Below are 14679 nucleotides of genomic sequence, written 5' to 3'. Positions count from 1 at the left end.
TCTCATCTAATCTGTTTGGGTGACTACAGACCAAAATTTTACTCCTTTTTCACTATAATCTTAACATCAGCAGTCTCCTTGGCAATCATGATTTTAAGCCATCTAGCACCCTGCCCATGCATCAAGCACTAGTAAGTGTAATAGAGCTTGAAATCACAATCATGTCTAGAGACTGCAATGGCAAGATGTACAGCAAAAAAAAGAAGCTAAATTTTGGTCTGTAATCACCCAAAATCTATTGGATCGCTTCTGAAGACACTGATTGGATCATATGGGTTATATGGTTACTTTTATGCTGTGTTTGTGTGTATTTTGGAGCTTTAAAGTTCTGGGTCACCTTTGACTTGCATTGTATGTACCTACAGAGCTGAAATATTCCTCTAAAAATATTTGTGTTCTGTAGAAGAAAGAAAGTAATATATATCTGGGATGGCAGGAGGGTGAGTAAATAAGAGAATTTTTATTTTTGGGTGAACTATCCCTTTAAATTATTGGCAATAGTCCTAACAAAAGATAAAACATGCATGATCTAGTCTTCAATCACTAAAAATAAATAAAAACAATTAAAGGATTAGTTCACTCCAAAATTAAAGTCCTGTCATCATTTGCTCACCCTCATGACACTCCAAATCTACATAACTTTCTTTTGTGGAAGACAAAAGGAGATGATGGGAAGAATGGCAAAAAAAAAAAAAAGATGCATTGAAAATGAATAGTGACTGAGATTACTATATTACCCAACATCTCCTTTTATGTTCCATGGAGGAAAGTGTCTCATGTTGGTTAAAAAAAACAAAACAAAAACATGAGGGCGAGTAATCGACGAACTCACTCTTAAACTAGAGCTTTGTTGACCAGTGACTGACATGGCAAATAAACTTTCTCCCTCTTTGGAAAAACACCTTTCTAACTTTAAATCCCAACCTGCCATTTAACTCAAACAGGAAAATGAGGAAGTCAAAGTTTTCGCCCAAGTCACAATATCGTCAGATTACAGGCAGAGGTCTCCCACCTGTTGTCTACTGGAGCTCTAATTTTAGCCACAGTAGAGGCTGCCATGGGCATCCCGAGAGTGGAGCCCAGTGTCATGTTGCCAAGAGTGGCACGGCCACTGCTACCCAGCGAGCAGTTTGAAAGGAAGCTTGGGAAAGGCTCATCCTCAATGTTTTGGAAGTTCTCCATGTCTGTGTGACTCACTGACACAGGGCTTCACCACATGAGTGATCTGCAAAAGAAGGGGATATTTCAGGCATGTGAAGTAAACCGACCACATCAGGAGTGAATAATGGTCATTATGTGCTTGGTTGTTTACAGAGCATAGTAGACTGCCGTGAATGTCTGCCCAAGTGTCAAATCACACTTGAAATTCATACTGATATGCAGATGAAGTGATCTTCAACTGACATCTGTTGATATGGTAGTAAGCTCATGTTAGCCTACATTTAGCTCTCTGTCTTTTCAATGGAAAATAACACATGCAAAAGATATAATAATGACTCATCTGAGATTTATACGGCAAACTGAGTGTATCGTCCTATAAAATATCTTTGGTTCATCTTTCATTTTATGTTTGTAGTTAGCAGACTAGCTAGATCAGTTCACTAAACAACTCTATCAATCTCTATTGTTAGCTTCTCATAGGACAATAACAGTCTATATGCGCTAAATAATAAGAACTGTAGTTTGAGGTTTAACTCCAATAAAGCGCGTGCAATGCAGATTAGTTGAAACAAGGCCAATATGTCAAACACTTGAGCCATGTTCCTCAAACATCTTGATAAAAACAAAAAATGATGTACAACAATCAGTTTAAAAGAAAACATATTATTTTCTGCCCTTTGCGTCTTTTCTTTGGCCAGTCGTTGGCTGAAAAGCTAACGGTGACACTAAGAAAACGTAGAAAAAAAGATTTGAAACAGCTGAGAGGAATCTTTGACGACGAGCACCTACCATGAGAAAAGTGGCACTTATGCCAAATTAATGTAGTTAATTCGACGTCTTCATAAAACTACATCACCGATAATCCATTTAACCCTAAAAAAGAAGCAGAAACAGCGGCTTATCCACTTTTTGATAACAGCTTGTCGAAGTCTAACGCTGTAGTGAATCCATTATGGCAGAATCCCGCCTCTAAGTTTCTCTTCGCGTGGGCGGGACTTCGACAAATCACGGCATTTCATTGGATCACCCAATCTGGTTGAATTCAAAGAGTGGCGCAATCATCTGTCAATCACGCTTTTATTGTTTTGAATAACGAGGCTATTTGTTTGAACAGTTTTCTTTTTATTGCATAAATGACTGTAATTAGTGTTGATTTTTGTATACTTTAGACTTACAGTAATTTACAGTACTTTTTGTATTCGTAATGCAACAGTCATATAGATGACACAAGGATCTGTTGGTTGCACAGCTCTTACAATCAATAGAAGCTCAATTTAGAAATCAAGTTCTGTATAAACCAACATGAGAATTGAGAATGTGCAGCAGCAGACACTGAATCTCATCAGCAGAACAGCTGACAGTGAGAGCAACTGTTGAACATGCATCCTACATCACAGCTGCTTACTAAACTTCAACATGATCATTGTAGTCCAACAAATGACATCTTGTATAAAGTGTGATGTAAACGAATCCTCTCCTACAAGTGCATACAATTTCAAATGACAAGATGAGATGCAAGTCTCTTTTCAATCCTGTGTGTGCATACACTACAAGAACATCAGATTTCTAGAAAGACAGGAGACATTCCTCAGTGAACCATTTTTTTAAAACATGGAATGTCTCTCATTTTAAAACTGAAGGCGGTCAGCTGTCTCAGACTGTGGTTCTAAGAACTTTTATTTGTATTTAAGACCCCATTACCTGATCATGTGATTAGAAGACCTGAGACTAATATTTTTATACTGGTTCAAATAGGGCTTAGTTCAACTGAAGGCACTGTTAACATGGAAAAGACCCTGCTTAAGAGGGGACTGGTATCATATGGTGATATGAACATATCAGAATCAGAATGAGCTTTATAGCCAAGTGTGCTCACGTACACAAGGATTTATTTATTTATTTTTGGTGATAGGAGAAACAAGTGCACACAGAACATTACAGTGAGACAGAATATAAAAGTATATAGAGTATAAATAGACAAATAACAGGACAAACAACAGAATGGCGTATGTACATGTGCAAGTGGTAATATATGTGCAAGGTAGGGGTATGTACAGTTATTGAATTAAATATGTGAATTTACATATGTACATGAGATATGTATTTATATTATTGCACTATGGGGGAGTCCTCAGGCAGTTTAATTGTTCATGTGGAAAATGGCCTGAGGGTAAAAACTGTTCTTGTGCCTGGATGTCTTGGCGCTCAGTGCTCTGTAGCACCAGCCAGAGCGCAACAGTTCAAAGAGGGAGTGGGCAGGGTGTGTGGGGTCGTGTTTCTATCAGCATGTTTCCTCACTCTGGAGATGAACAGGTCTTGGAGTATGGGTGGGGCACCAATAATCTCTCAGCAGTCCTGACTGTCAGTTGTAGTTTCCTTGTGTCTGAACCAAACCAGACAGTTATTGAAGTGCAGAGGACAGACTCAATGATGGCCGAGTAGAACTGTATCAGCAGCTCCAGTGACAGGATTTACTTCCTCAGCTGGCGAAGGAAGTACAACCTCTGCTGAGCCTTCTTCACAATGGAGTCTATGTGTGTGGAATATATATACACACAGTACAAAAAAAATACAAAAAAAAAAATAATATATGTGTGTGTGTGTGTAATGACCTGCTAGGAGAAAACTGATTAATAATCAATTTTAATAATTAATAATATAGTTTATATATTTTTTGCACTAGGGCAGTCCATACAATTTCCTCTTTTTACTAATAGGTCTTTAGAAAAATCATAACATCTGACCACAAAACAGAGGGCATAAACTTGTATCATTATACAACTATCACCTACTACTGGATTAAGACAGATCCATCATGAGTAATCTTGCTTGTTTTAATTATTGGGGGGATCCCCCGGAATCTTCGCCCCTGATGTACATAAGTACATTGTGTCAAATGCTTAAGTACATAGTAGATAAAGACATCTCATATAAAGTGGGTCCCAGATTTTAAAATGAAAGCTTTGCAGAAATGCATTAATATAAGAAAATGAAGTTTGTAAACTTTTCAATTTTTTTTATTCTTTGCTTCATCTACAAAATATGATTGGAAATCATGCTCCTTATCACTTGAAAATGATTCCATAATGTCACATTGCCAGCATATTTTTGCCTATATCATTTAAAAACTTTCCCTGGTTACTGCTTATGCAAACATAAGCAGGTCTACTTGGTCCATTTTTAACCAAAAAAAAAATTAAAAAAATAAAATAAATAAAATTAACATTTACTACAATCACTTGATTTGCCGAACAAATTTAGCCCGCAAAACAAGTGTAAAATGTCACAATCCTTTAGAATCATCTATAAAATATACTATTGCAAACACTGGTAGATCTACCAAAAAAAAATAAAAAATAATAATAATTTCAGCATGACTTCTAGAATTCTTTGATAGTTTTTTGATGCCATAATAAATTCCTAGAATTAGCCTTATCCTACACAAACTGTAATATACTTTTTATTTTATCCAACAGATTAAAATAACAGCAAGAGCTTTATACACCACCACACAATTCCTTACGTCAGGGTCCCTTTTGTCATCACAACATTCCTGACTCAAACACAGTTGAAGTCAGATGTTTACATACACTTATTTGAAGTCATTAAACCTCATTTTTTAACCACTCCACAAATATAATATTAGCAAACTATAGTTTTGGCAAGTCATTTAGGACATCTACTTTGTGCATGACATGAGTAATTTTTCCAACAGTTGTTTACAGACCGATTGTTTCACTTTTAATTGACTATATCACAACTCTAGTGGGTCAGAATTTTACATACACTAAGTTAACTGTGACTTTAAGCAGCTTGGAATATTCCAGAAAATGATGTCAAGCCTTTAAACAATTAGCTTCTGATAGGAGGTGTACTGAATTGGACGTGGACCTGTGGATGTATTTTAAGGCCTACCTTCAAACTCATCAGTGCCGCTTTGCTTCACATCATGGGAAAATCAAAAGAAATCAACCAAGACCTCAGAAAAAAAACTAACTGTGGACCTCCACAAGTCTGGTTCATCCTTGGGAGCAATTTCCAAATGCTTGAAGGTTCCACGTTCATCTGTACAAAGACATTCTGTCACCTAGAAATGAATGTAGTTTGCTGCGAAAAAGTGCAAATCAATCTCAGAACAACAGCAAAGGACCTTGTGAAATTGCTGGAGGAAACAGGTAGTCAAGTATCTATATCCACAGTAAAATGAGTCCTATATCGACATAATCTGAAAGGCTGCTCGGCAAGGAAGAAGCCACTGCTCCACAACCGCCATAAAAAACCCAAACTACAGTTTGCAAGTGCACATGGGGACAAAGATCTTACTTTTTGGAGAAATTTCCACTGGTCTGATGAAACAAAAATGTAACTTTTTGGCCATAATGACCATGGCAAGCTGAAGAACACCATCCCAACCATGAAGCAGCATCATGTTGTGGGGGTGCTTTGCTGCAGGAGGGACTGGTGCACTTTACAAAATAGATGGCATCATGAGGAAGGAAAATTATATGGATATATTGAAGCAACATCAAGACATCAGCCAGGAAGTTAAAGTTCAGTTACAAATAGGTCTTCCAAATGGACAGTGACCCCAAGCATACCTCCAAAGTTGTGGCAAAATGGCTTAAGGACAACAAAGTCAAGGTATTGGAGTGGCCATCACAAAGCCCTGACCTTAGTCTGATAGAAAATTTGTGGGCAAAACTGAAAAAGCATGTGCGAGCAAAGGAGGTCGACAAACCTGACTCAGTTACACCAGTTCTGTCTGGAGGAATGGGCCAAAATTTCAGCAACTTATTGTGAGAAGCTTGTGGAAGGCTAACCAAAACGTTTGACCCAAGTTAAACAATTTAAAGGCAATGCTACCAAAAACTAACAAAGTGTATGTAAACTTCTGACCCACTGGGAATGTGATGAAAGAAATAAAAGCTGAAATAAATCATTCTCTGACATTTCACATTCTTAAAATAAAGTAGTGATCCTAAATGACCTAAGACAGGGAATGTTTTCTACGATTAAATGTCAGAAATTGTGAAAAACTGAGTTTAAATATATTTGGATAAGGTGCATGTAAACTTCTGACTTAAACTGTACTTCTGTATGATTCATCAGTTCATAATTTAAGCAAACAAGACGTTTTTTTTTTTTTTTTTTTTCTGTATTCAAACATTAAAAAAATACTGTTGACACATAGCAAAGTCGACCAAAAATACATTCCTTAAAGGCAGACTCAGTTTTAAAAAAATGATCCATGTTAAGCGCCAGTCTCTTTGCATGTCCAGCAAGTACATCAGTTGGTCCCAGTGATCATTGCGAGGTCCTATTGCTTAGAAGCATGCATTTCTTTTGCTCAGCTCCAGATTTCCTCAGGATGCACATCTATCTTCCAGCCCCGTTTACAGCACTCCGTGTTGAAGCCGAGCCCAGGGCAGAGCTTAGAGAACCAGGGGTACCAGGTGATCCAAACATCGGACTACCATCTCCTTTTAGAATACCTGTGCACTTCCAGTTATCCATGTAATTTGCTGGTGAGAGGTTTCAAAAATTAGTAAAACACAATTACAATAAATTATAGCCCATGCATCTGTAGTTATTCAATCTCACTCCAGTTGTAACATGGAACCACTGAGGTATTTACTGCTTGTTATACTCATTTTTTTTTTTTTCACCCAATTTGGAATGCCCAATTCCCAGTGTGCTTTTAAGTCCTTGTGGTCACGTAGTGATTCGCCTCAATCCGCGCATCTTATCACGTGGCTTGTTGAGCGCGTTGCCATGGAGACAGTGCGTGTGGAGGCTTCACGCCAACCACCGCGGCATACGCACTCAACTCACCACACGCCCCACCGAGAACGAACCACATTATAGCGACCACGAGGAGGTTACCCCATGTGACTCTACCCTCCCTAGCAACCGGGCCAATTGGTTGCTTAGGAGACCTGGCTGGAGTCACTCAGCACGCCCTGGGATTCGAACTCACAACTCCAGGGGTCTTTTACCACTGAGCTACCCAGGCCCCCTATATTCCTCATTTATAAGTAACTTTGGATAAAAGTGTTTGCTAAATTACTAATGTATTTTCTTAAAAGATAGTGTATTTCGATGTATAAATACTTTCTCCAATCCCAGTTTAATGTGTTGAGACAACTATATGAAAGCCATTTGTAGGTTTATGGCAAAAACAAAAAAAAGGGTCAACACTGCTGTGCTATCAAAACATCACTCCAATTGCTTAAGTATTGGGCAGGACTATTTCTGTTCAACAAAAGGTTACACATTTATTACACAATTCAGCCTTAATCAAACATACTATAACAACAACAAATGTCCAAACTCAAGCTCTCAAATACCATGTGACATTAGTGTGCATTGTCTGACTGAGGATTGTTTAAATGGATTCTTCTTGAAATTGTGTTAAATCCCTCACCTTTCCAGAGCCTCACACAGCCATCATCACCAGAGGAGGCCAAAAGTGTACTGGTGATGTTCCAACTAACACGCCACACCTGAGAGTTATGATTGTCAAATTGGGCCAGAACCTGCACCTCAAACTTAGTAGGTGCTGTGGAGGAGCTGTCCTTTCTGTCAATTAAAAAAAAAAAAAAAAAAATAATAATAATAATAATAATAATAAACACTTTACAATAAGGTTCCATTCGTTAACATTAGTTAATGCATTATGCATCATGAACCAACAATGAACAATATATATTTTTACAGCATTTATTCATCTTTGTTAATGATAGTTAAAAAAAAAATACATTTGTTTATCGTTAGTTCATGTCAGTTCTTAATGCATTAAATGTTAACATATACTAATACATTTTTAAAATCAAAAGTTGCATATGCTGAAATTAACATCAATCAAAATTCATAAATGCTGTAGAAGTATTGTTCATTGTTAGTTCATGTTAGCTGATGTTAACAAATGGAACATTTTCGTAAAGTGTTATCAAAAAGATGAGGAATGCAGATGGTTATTAACTTGTATTGGTCCCAATTATAACTTATAGGCCTATAAATCACACAACTCTGAATGGTAATAACTCTAAACATAAGGAAGCATTAAAACGCATAGCATTATTAATGAAACCATTATGTCTGGGAATGCAATGTTTTAAAAATTAAAGATGGCTAATTTGACCATTTCCATGCAGGGATGTACATGGCATAAACAGTATGCAAAGAGTATTTTTGCAAAGAAACACTCACCGAAGGGGAACCAATTTGAAGATGCGCACATCTTTTGTGGCAATTGCAAGTACATGAAAGGACCGTCCCAGATTTGGAGCAAATGCAATATCATGTACTGCATCTGTAACGGTCATCAATGTCTCAGCTTTGGCATATTTCCTAGAGCCAGAAAAAAAAAAAAAAAAAATGTATATGAATATACAAATTCCACAACTAAAAGTTGTACATCATAAAACATCATAAAAGGAAGTATTGAAAGCAAACCTTGTAACTTCATTATACTCGTATATCTGAACTTTGCCACCATACGTCACATTGTTGTCATCACTACCGACTGCTATCATAGGACAGTGAGCTGGAGAACTGTGAAAACAAAAAAATAAAGGGGGAGAAATGTTATTTTTATGCCTTACCAAAGAGAAAGTCCTGTAGATTTGCTGTGGCTGATTTTGTGAACTGCATAACCAGTAACTGATGTGGCCAGGACTGAAGAACTCAAGTGGCCCAAGAATATTTTAAGCCAAAAGTGTCTTGGAAACTCTCATGTTTATTGAGTTTAACCTTACTGTTAACTGCTGATAAGCATGTAAAACATCTGTGCTATTTGCAGTCACAGATCTAATGAGGAAACTGAGCTTTCACCCTTTTGTGAAACATCCAGTTAGGAATTCCTGTCATCAAAGCCCACAAACAATATTGGTTGTAACGGCTTTTCATTGCCTAAATACACCTAAAACTAATTTTATCATGCTTGAGTAAATGTAGTTACATCGGTATCTTAAAAAGGTGCAAAAAGTAATCTTTCCCACATAAAAAAAGGTTGTGGTTCCCCCTAATGGTGACCGCTGTGTTGAGATAATATGACCATCTGAATACTACTGTTTTTAAATCGCACTTTGTTACCCATTAAATTAAATGGGTTCTAAATACGCCTGTGAAGAAGGCACTTGTGTAATGGTATCCGCAAACTTCTGTGTGATGCTGCATCCATGCTGACAGGTGTCAGTATAAAGACCAAGATCAATGTTATATCAGTTGTTTAGCAAGACAAATGAATAAAAGCAACAACAACAAAAGCTATAAATAGATAGCTATAGAATATGCTATTTGTAAATTACACAAGGTGCATCTCTAAAAGCAAATTTTGTGACTAAAACCGTGATGGTGTTAGAATATGATCATGTGTATTCACATGCGTATCTACACTAGAGCAGTCTGAGAATTCTCACCTGGAAGGGTTCCAGGAAATGCAGGAGCAGGAGAGCTTGGAAGAGATCTCGTGCTGTAGGGACCACTGGCTCAGGTTCATCACGTCAGGGGCCTCGTAGATTCGCACAACCCCGTCTGCAGAACATGTGGTCAGTATTAAGCCCATGTGCTTCGGGGCAAACTTCACATCGGTCACTGACGTTCGACTGTCCACAAGTGTGGTTCTCTTTATCTGAAGAAGACGGGTCACATTAAGGCTACTGTTGCAGAGTCTAAAAGCGAGACACACTGGCTCCATTCTGAAAAGAATACTAGCAAAATTTATACTGCTTATTGTGAAGTACAGTACACTGCCTACAATTTTTTAAAGTACTGACATACTGTAGTACACAGTATGCAGTGATTAACATTTCAATCAGTAATAGGCTACATTGTCACATACTTTTAATGAATCTCAAATCTCAATTATAAAACTCAATTCACCACAATGGAAATTTACAGTTTACACAGTGTGCTATGTTGTATACTGCAAATACTGGCAAATGTAGTAGGTTACCTGGTAATTCCACCATGCATTAGGGGTTGCACGACTACTGATTTTAAATGGTCGACTAGTCGAGCCCATTAAGGGGCTTTTCCACTGCACGGTACAGCTCAACTCGACTCTGCTCACTTTTTGGGGGGTTTCCACTGTGGATAGTACCTGGTACCGGATACTTTTTTTAGTACCACCTCGGTCGAGGTTCCAAGCGAGCCGATACTAAATGTGACGTCAAAACCCTGCAGATCACTGATTGATCATAGAGAATAGTCACTACCAGCATCACTGGATTTGTGACATGGGACATCAACCCTCTAGTTTTAAAGTTAGCAACAGCAACAGCAATATAATTTGTTCACGCGACTTTCGAATTGTAAAAAGAAATGGCTGTGCGCAAAACCACACCGTGGTCAATAAACGAGGTGCAGACGTTCCTCTCGTTAGCAACGAACGAAACGAAAAAGTCTATCAGGAAGTGTCTCAGCTGTTGGCCGCACACGGCTACCACTGGACCTACCAACAGCGTAGGGAAAAGAAAAAAAAAAAAAAAACTTAAGTGACTACAGAACCATCACGGGCCACAACAGCCGGAGTGGTTCAAACAGAAGAAAGTGGTTTGACCAAATGGACGCTATCTATGGCAATAGACCGGCGAGCAATGGGAGGGAGAGTGCCCTGGACTCAGCGTTGTTGGAGTCCACGATGGAGGATGGTACGTTTTGTTACGTTAACTCTATATTCTGCTTGAAAGCTTCACTTTATTTAGTTGACCAGCTACTGGAAAGCTTGCTTCTAAAACAACCAGGCCAATTTAACTGTTACACTTGTGTAAAATCACCACGCAACAACTGCTTTATGCAGCACAATGAGCTAGCAGCTAACAGCTAGCGGTCGTGTTATTGTTTATGGTCAGTAATGTTTGTGTCGCGTTTAAGATGATGTCACGGCAGTAGAGGCGGCGCAACTATGACGATCAGCTTATAATCCCACCCACATTGAGGCGGCACTAAACTGCAGTGGAAAAACAAGCTCAGAAAAGTAAAGCGAGCAGAGTCGAGTCGAACTGTAACGTGCAGTGGAAAAGTGCCATAGTCGAGTCTAGAATTCAACTAGTCATGAAGTCATTCCACCCCCATACCAAATCAGATGTCCCAACACACAGTTGACAATCGGGACAAATTTCATCAGGTCTTTGGACTCCAACTTAGTGCTCTTCTAACTATCACCGAATCATGTTCTTGAAGGACCAAACAGCATCCAGGTCAGCATAACTAGTATTTTGGTTATATTTCCAAGGACAATTTGCATATATTGCAGGTTACTGTAGCATTTGTGTCATCTTCATCAGAGTAGCCTATTGAATTTTCTGAACATTATCAGAGTTGATAATGCTATGCACACGTGCAATACACAAAAAAATCAATGCATTGCGTTTTTGAGCAGAGCAATACAGTAAATGAAAAACAGCTCTAAAGTACATTCTGTGTGTGTGAGGCTACACCCACGTAATCCAGACACATTAAAAAATTAAGCGTTTTCCAAAAGTTGCCCGTCCACACTAAAACGTACGAAAACTAAATCCCCTTACTGCGCATGCAAAGGAAAAAAAAAATTGCCGTCCCATGTACCTAATGTGAAGGTTGTACAAAGTAACATTTATCTTTAACAACACTATCAAAGTGAATAGTAGGCACAACAACAGCGTTACAACACGTGCCACCATCTTGATTGTTTGGGGTTGAATGGATCACACGACTGCGTCACCTGACAAATTGTCATAATTTTCACATATCTCAGTTTTCCACACTACACCACGAAAACGGCATTTTCAAATTTTTCCACTTGGAAGAGCGTTTTCAAAAAGCTTAGTTTTTCATTAGACAAAAACGCCATCTCAGTGACGGAAGGCCAAAATGTAGAGAAAAAGATGCGTTTTCAAACGGAAACATACATTAGTGTGGACATGGCCTGAGTCTGACAGAACATCACAGCCTATATTTGAGCCACTGCACATTTTCAATGCAGAGCTGTTTTTCTTACAGACTCATTTATAAATCACATGGTGAAAGACTAGTCGACTTCAGGCAGAGATATCAACCTCTGTGCTTTTACCATTGTACAGAGCATAACGGTCAACTTGGATCACGCGAGTCATCTCTGGACAGTCATATAACGGCTGACGTCAATGGACCGCGTTTAGAGTTTTACAACAGTTTTTGTTGCACTTTTTCTTGTGGTCGATTTTAAGATATATCTATGTTTGTTAATGTATTTTGGAAATGTAATGTTTGTGGAATATGTTTCAGTGAGCGGGAAAAAGAGTGCACTTTTGCTGCTGCAGATTTCGGCATGAGAGACTTTATTTAAAAATATATATATTATTTTAAATCAGCATCATTGGGCACACACAGCAGTCATATGTCATTACAATAATATAATACATTAATCATTACAGTTTATGTCTAATTTAATTGCTGAATCGTAAAAGACAAAGGAAAAAAAACAGACATATCAATTTATTTTAGTTTGTAATAGATAATATACAATACTGTACAAAATGTATCATTTTAATACTAAAAACGTATTTTTATTCTTCTATGCAATTTTTGAGAGCTGGAGACAGTAAATAAAAGAATCTCTGTAGGCTGATGTTAATGCCGTAAATGAGTCCTACCTGTCGCTTCATTCTCTACTCCGACATATTACAAAACAGCAATTTTATTGTAGTAAACTCCACACATAAGTCATCTCAAAAGGATTTAGCATAAAACGTTGAAGATTAGTGGACAGGCAGTTAATGCAATAAGTGGTGAGCATGCTGAATAAACTGCTTTTGTATCTCCTCCATAGACATCCATTTAAAAAAACAACAACAGCCTTTTCTCTCCTCGCCAGTGTACCCCTGCGTTATTCGTTTTGATGCTAACCTTGTAGGAGTGGCTCTGCTTCAGGCTGACAGTGTTGACTACATTATTTGTACTCAACTAGTCTGTGCACAACCTAACATGCATGCAGAAAATTGTTGAACATTAAAGCCCACTTCCTCAACTCTGAACTTCAGTCACATTTATCTTATTCTACTTGACAACAAGAGAAAATTAAATGATTTATGGGAAAACATTCATACTGGAGTAATTTTCTATTACCCAGTGGCTCTGCCCTCGTTGTTTGTCACTGGACTCTCCAACAATCTCCTCCCACACTATTGCAGTACGGTCAAAGGAGCAGGACGCCAGCACCTGCCCGAACTCTGGATGGGCCCATGTCACTCTCCAAACTGAGCCACTGTGAGTCTAACAAACACAACAGTTGAATTGCAGCCCAAAACCTTATACACCCTATGTAAACTCTATGGCAGATCAAGGAAGTTGGTAACCCACTAAAATATTAGACCTCCAATGGGTTAACTAGAAATTTGAGATTATTTTTTCTTATGAAAAGGCTTACTTTCCAGCTAGCTGTGCAGTTCCACTCTCCATTATCACCCTTGTCCCACACCTAAAGGGAAGATAAACATATGAAATCCAAACGTCACACACTTCCCTCAAAGAAATATGGATAGAAAGTAAATTGCACGCGTCTGGTAACTTGTGCAAACTGCTTTACATGCCATATTGTTGTTTTACATAAACATGCTCAGCAACCACGCATGTTGCTTGGCGAATAAACGTGCAGGCCCAAGGAATAAGAAAACATTTACCTTAATGCTTTGATCGCTGGAGCACGTGGCCATTCTCCGCCCGTGAAAATCGTAGGAAACATCGTGGATCAGATCTTTGTGATCGGCTGCGATGCTCCGCGCGACAAACATGGTTCGATTGATCTACTTGCCCCTGCTAATGTCACGCGGGAAGTAAACACTTGTGCTCCTAGCCAGTTTTTCAAAAGGGAAGTTGCGAGCCCTCCAATCACGTTAGACTTGCTCCGTATTTGGCCCAGATCTTCATATTACAGGATCGGTTGCAATGTGTGAGTGAACGGTTGATGTACGTTGAAGATCAGCGTGTATCTGAGCACGCGCAGTGTAAATACCGCGCTCGACTGGATGCGATTATGGTCGCCCAGAAATGTGAGGAGAACGCTTTCTTTTTCACATATGCATTTATTTATTAATCAATAAAATAGTTACCTGTAAGTTTGTGCTTATAAAACCTGAGAAATCAGTGTGATCTATAAGAGAAGGACCTTAAAACATACCTACATACACCATAAAGTATACTTTTTACTCTTTTGAATTGATATAAAATCAACTGGCAAGAAAATAATTTTCCAAATGAGCACTGACACAAAGGCAGCTGCTTTCAATTATGCAAAACACCATGGATTGAAGAGTAACAGTAAATGAACAATGTAAACATGAAAGAAAAGTCACACAGTGACATGCACCCTCTCATTAATGTGACCGATTAGAATTTGAGAAAAAAAAATAATAATCAAAATAGACCCAACATCTGAGCTAAGATGAGTATTGTAAACAAGAAAGTGGTGAGGGAAAATTGAAGAGTTGGGCCTGTGTTGCAAGTCTTCCTCACAGCAGGTGGCCTTCATGGTGTATAAGGTCTTATTAGCAGGGAACT

At 38.3% G+C, this 14679-nt stretch overlaps 2 protein-coding genes across 8 annotated transcripts in view; both read right to left on the bottom strand.

Annotated features, from left to right (window-relative positions):
- The window catches only part of LOC127454254 (centrosomal protein of 192 kDa-like), a 65826-nt gene extending 63697 nt beyond the window's left edge, over nucleotides 1–2129 (bottom strand). For all 7 annotated transcript variants that reach the window (XR_007899507.1, XM_051721324.1, XM_051721327.1 and 4 more), the window contains exons 1-2: nucleotides 1951–2129; nucleotides 1013–1225 (exon numbers count right to left, since the gene is read on the bottom strand). Coding sequence is in view for 6 of the 7 variants with exons in the window: in XM_051721324.1 (XP_051577284.1) it covers nucleotides 1013–1182 (170 nt within the window). In the remaining variant the exon portion in view is untranslated. The remainder of the gene's footprint in view (nucleotides 1–1012; nucleotides 1226–1950) is intronic.
- Nucleotides 2130–3840: 1711 nt separating this feature from the next.
- LOC127454274 (nucleoporin SEH1-like) lies at nucleotides 3841–14078 on the bottom strand. The gene is made up of 8 exons (XM_051721368.1): nucleotides 13803–14078; nucleotides 13550–13600; nucleotides 13249–13395; nucleotides 9582–9793; nucleotides 8617–8715; nucleotides 8371–8511; nucleotides 7586–7740; nucleotides 3841–6683 (listed from the first exon to the last, which is right to left on the bottom strand). The coding sequence occupies exons 1-8, from the start codon at nucleotides 13911–13913 to the stop codon at nucleotides 6538–6540; spliced, it is 1062 nt and encodes a 353-aa protein (XP_051577328.1). The 5' UTR covers nucleotides 13914–14078; the 3' UTR covers nucleotides 3841–6537.
- Nucleotides 14079–14679: the final 601 nt, after the last annotated feature.

This window comes from Myxocyprinus asiaticus, chromosome 16, assembly GCF_019703515.2.
Source record: "Myxocyprinus asiaticus isolate MX2 ecotype Aquarium Trade chromosome 16, UBuf_Myxa_2, whole genome shotgun sequence".
Taxonomy (NCBI): domain Eukaryota; kingdom Metazoa; phylum Chordata; class Actinopteri; order Cypriniformes; family Catostomidae; genus Myxocyprinus; species Myxocyprinus asiaticus.
The sequence above is the reverse complement of the archived record's forward strand: the minus strand, read 5'-3'. Positions and strand labels throughout refer to the sequence as shown.

What these genes read in the sequence shown, in the direction of transcription:
- LOC127454274 (XM_051721368.1), bottom strand. Translation starts at nt 13,913, where the DNA reads ATGTTTGTCGCGCGGAGCATCGCAGCCGATCACAAAGATCTGATCCAC. An exon ending in CCAGCGATCAAAGCATTAAG is followed by an intron (nt 13,601 to 13,802) that starts GTAAATGTTTTC and finishes TCTTCCCTTTAG; the next exon opens with GTGTGGGACAAGGGTGATAA. An exon ending in CTGTGTGAGGCTCTGGAAAG is followed by an intron (nt 6,684 to 7,585) that starts GTGAGGGATTTA and finishes ACCTCTCACCAG; the next exon opens with CAAATTACATGGATAACTGG.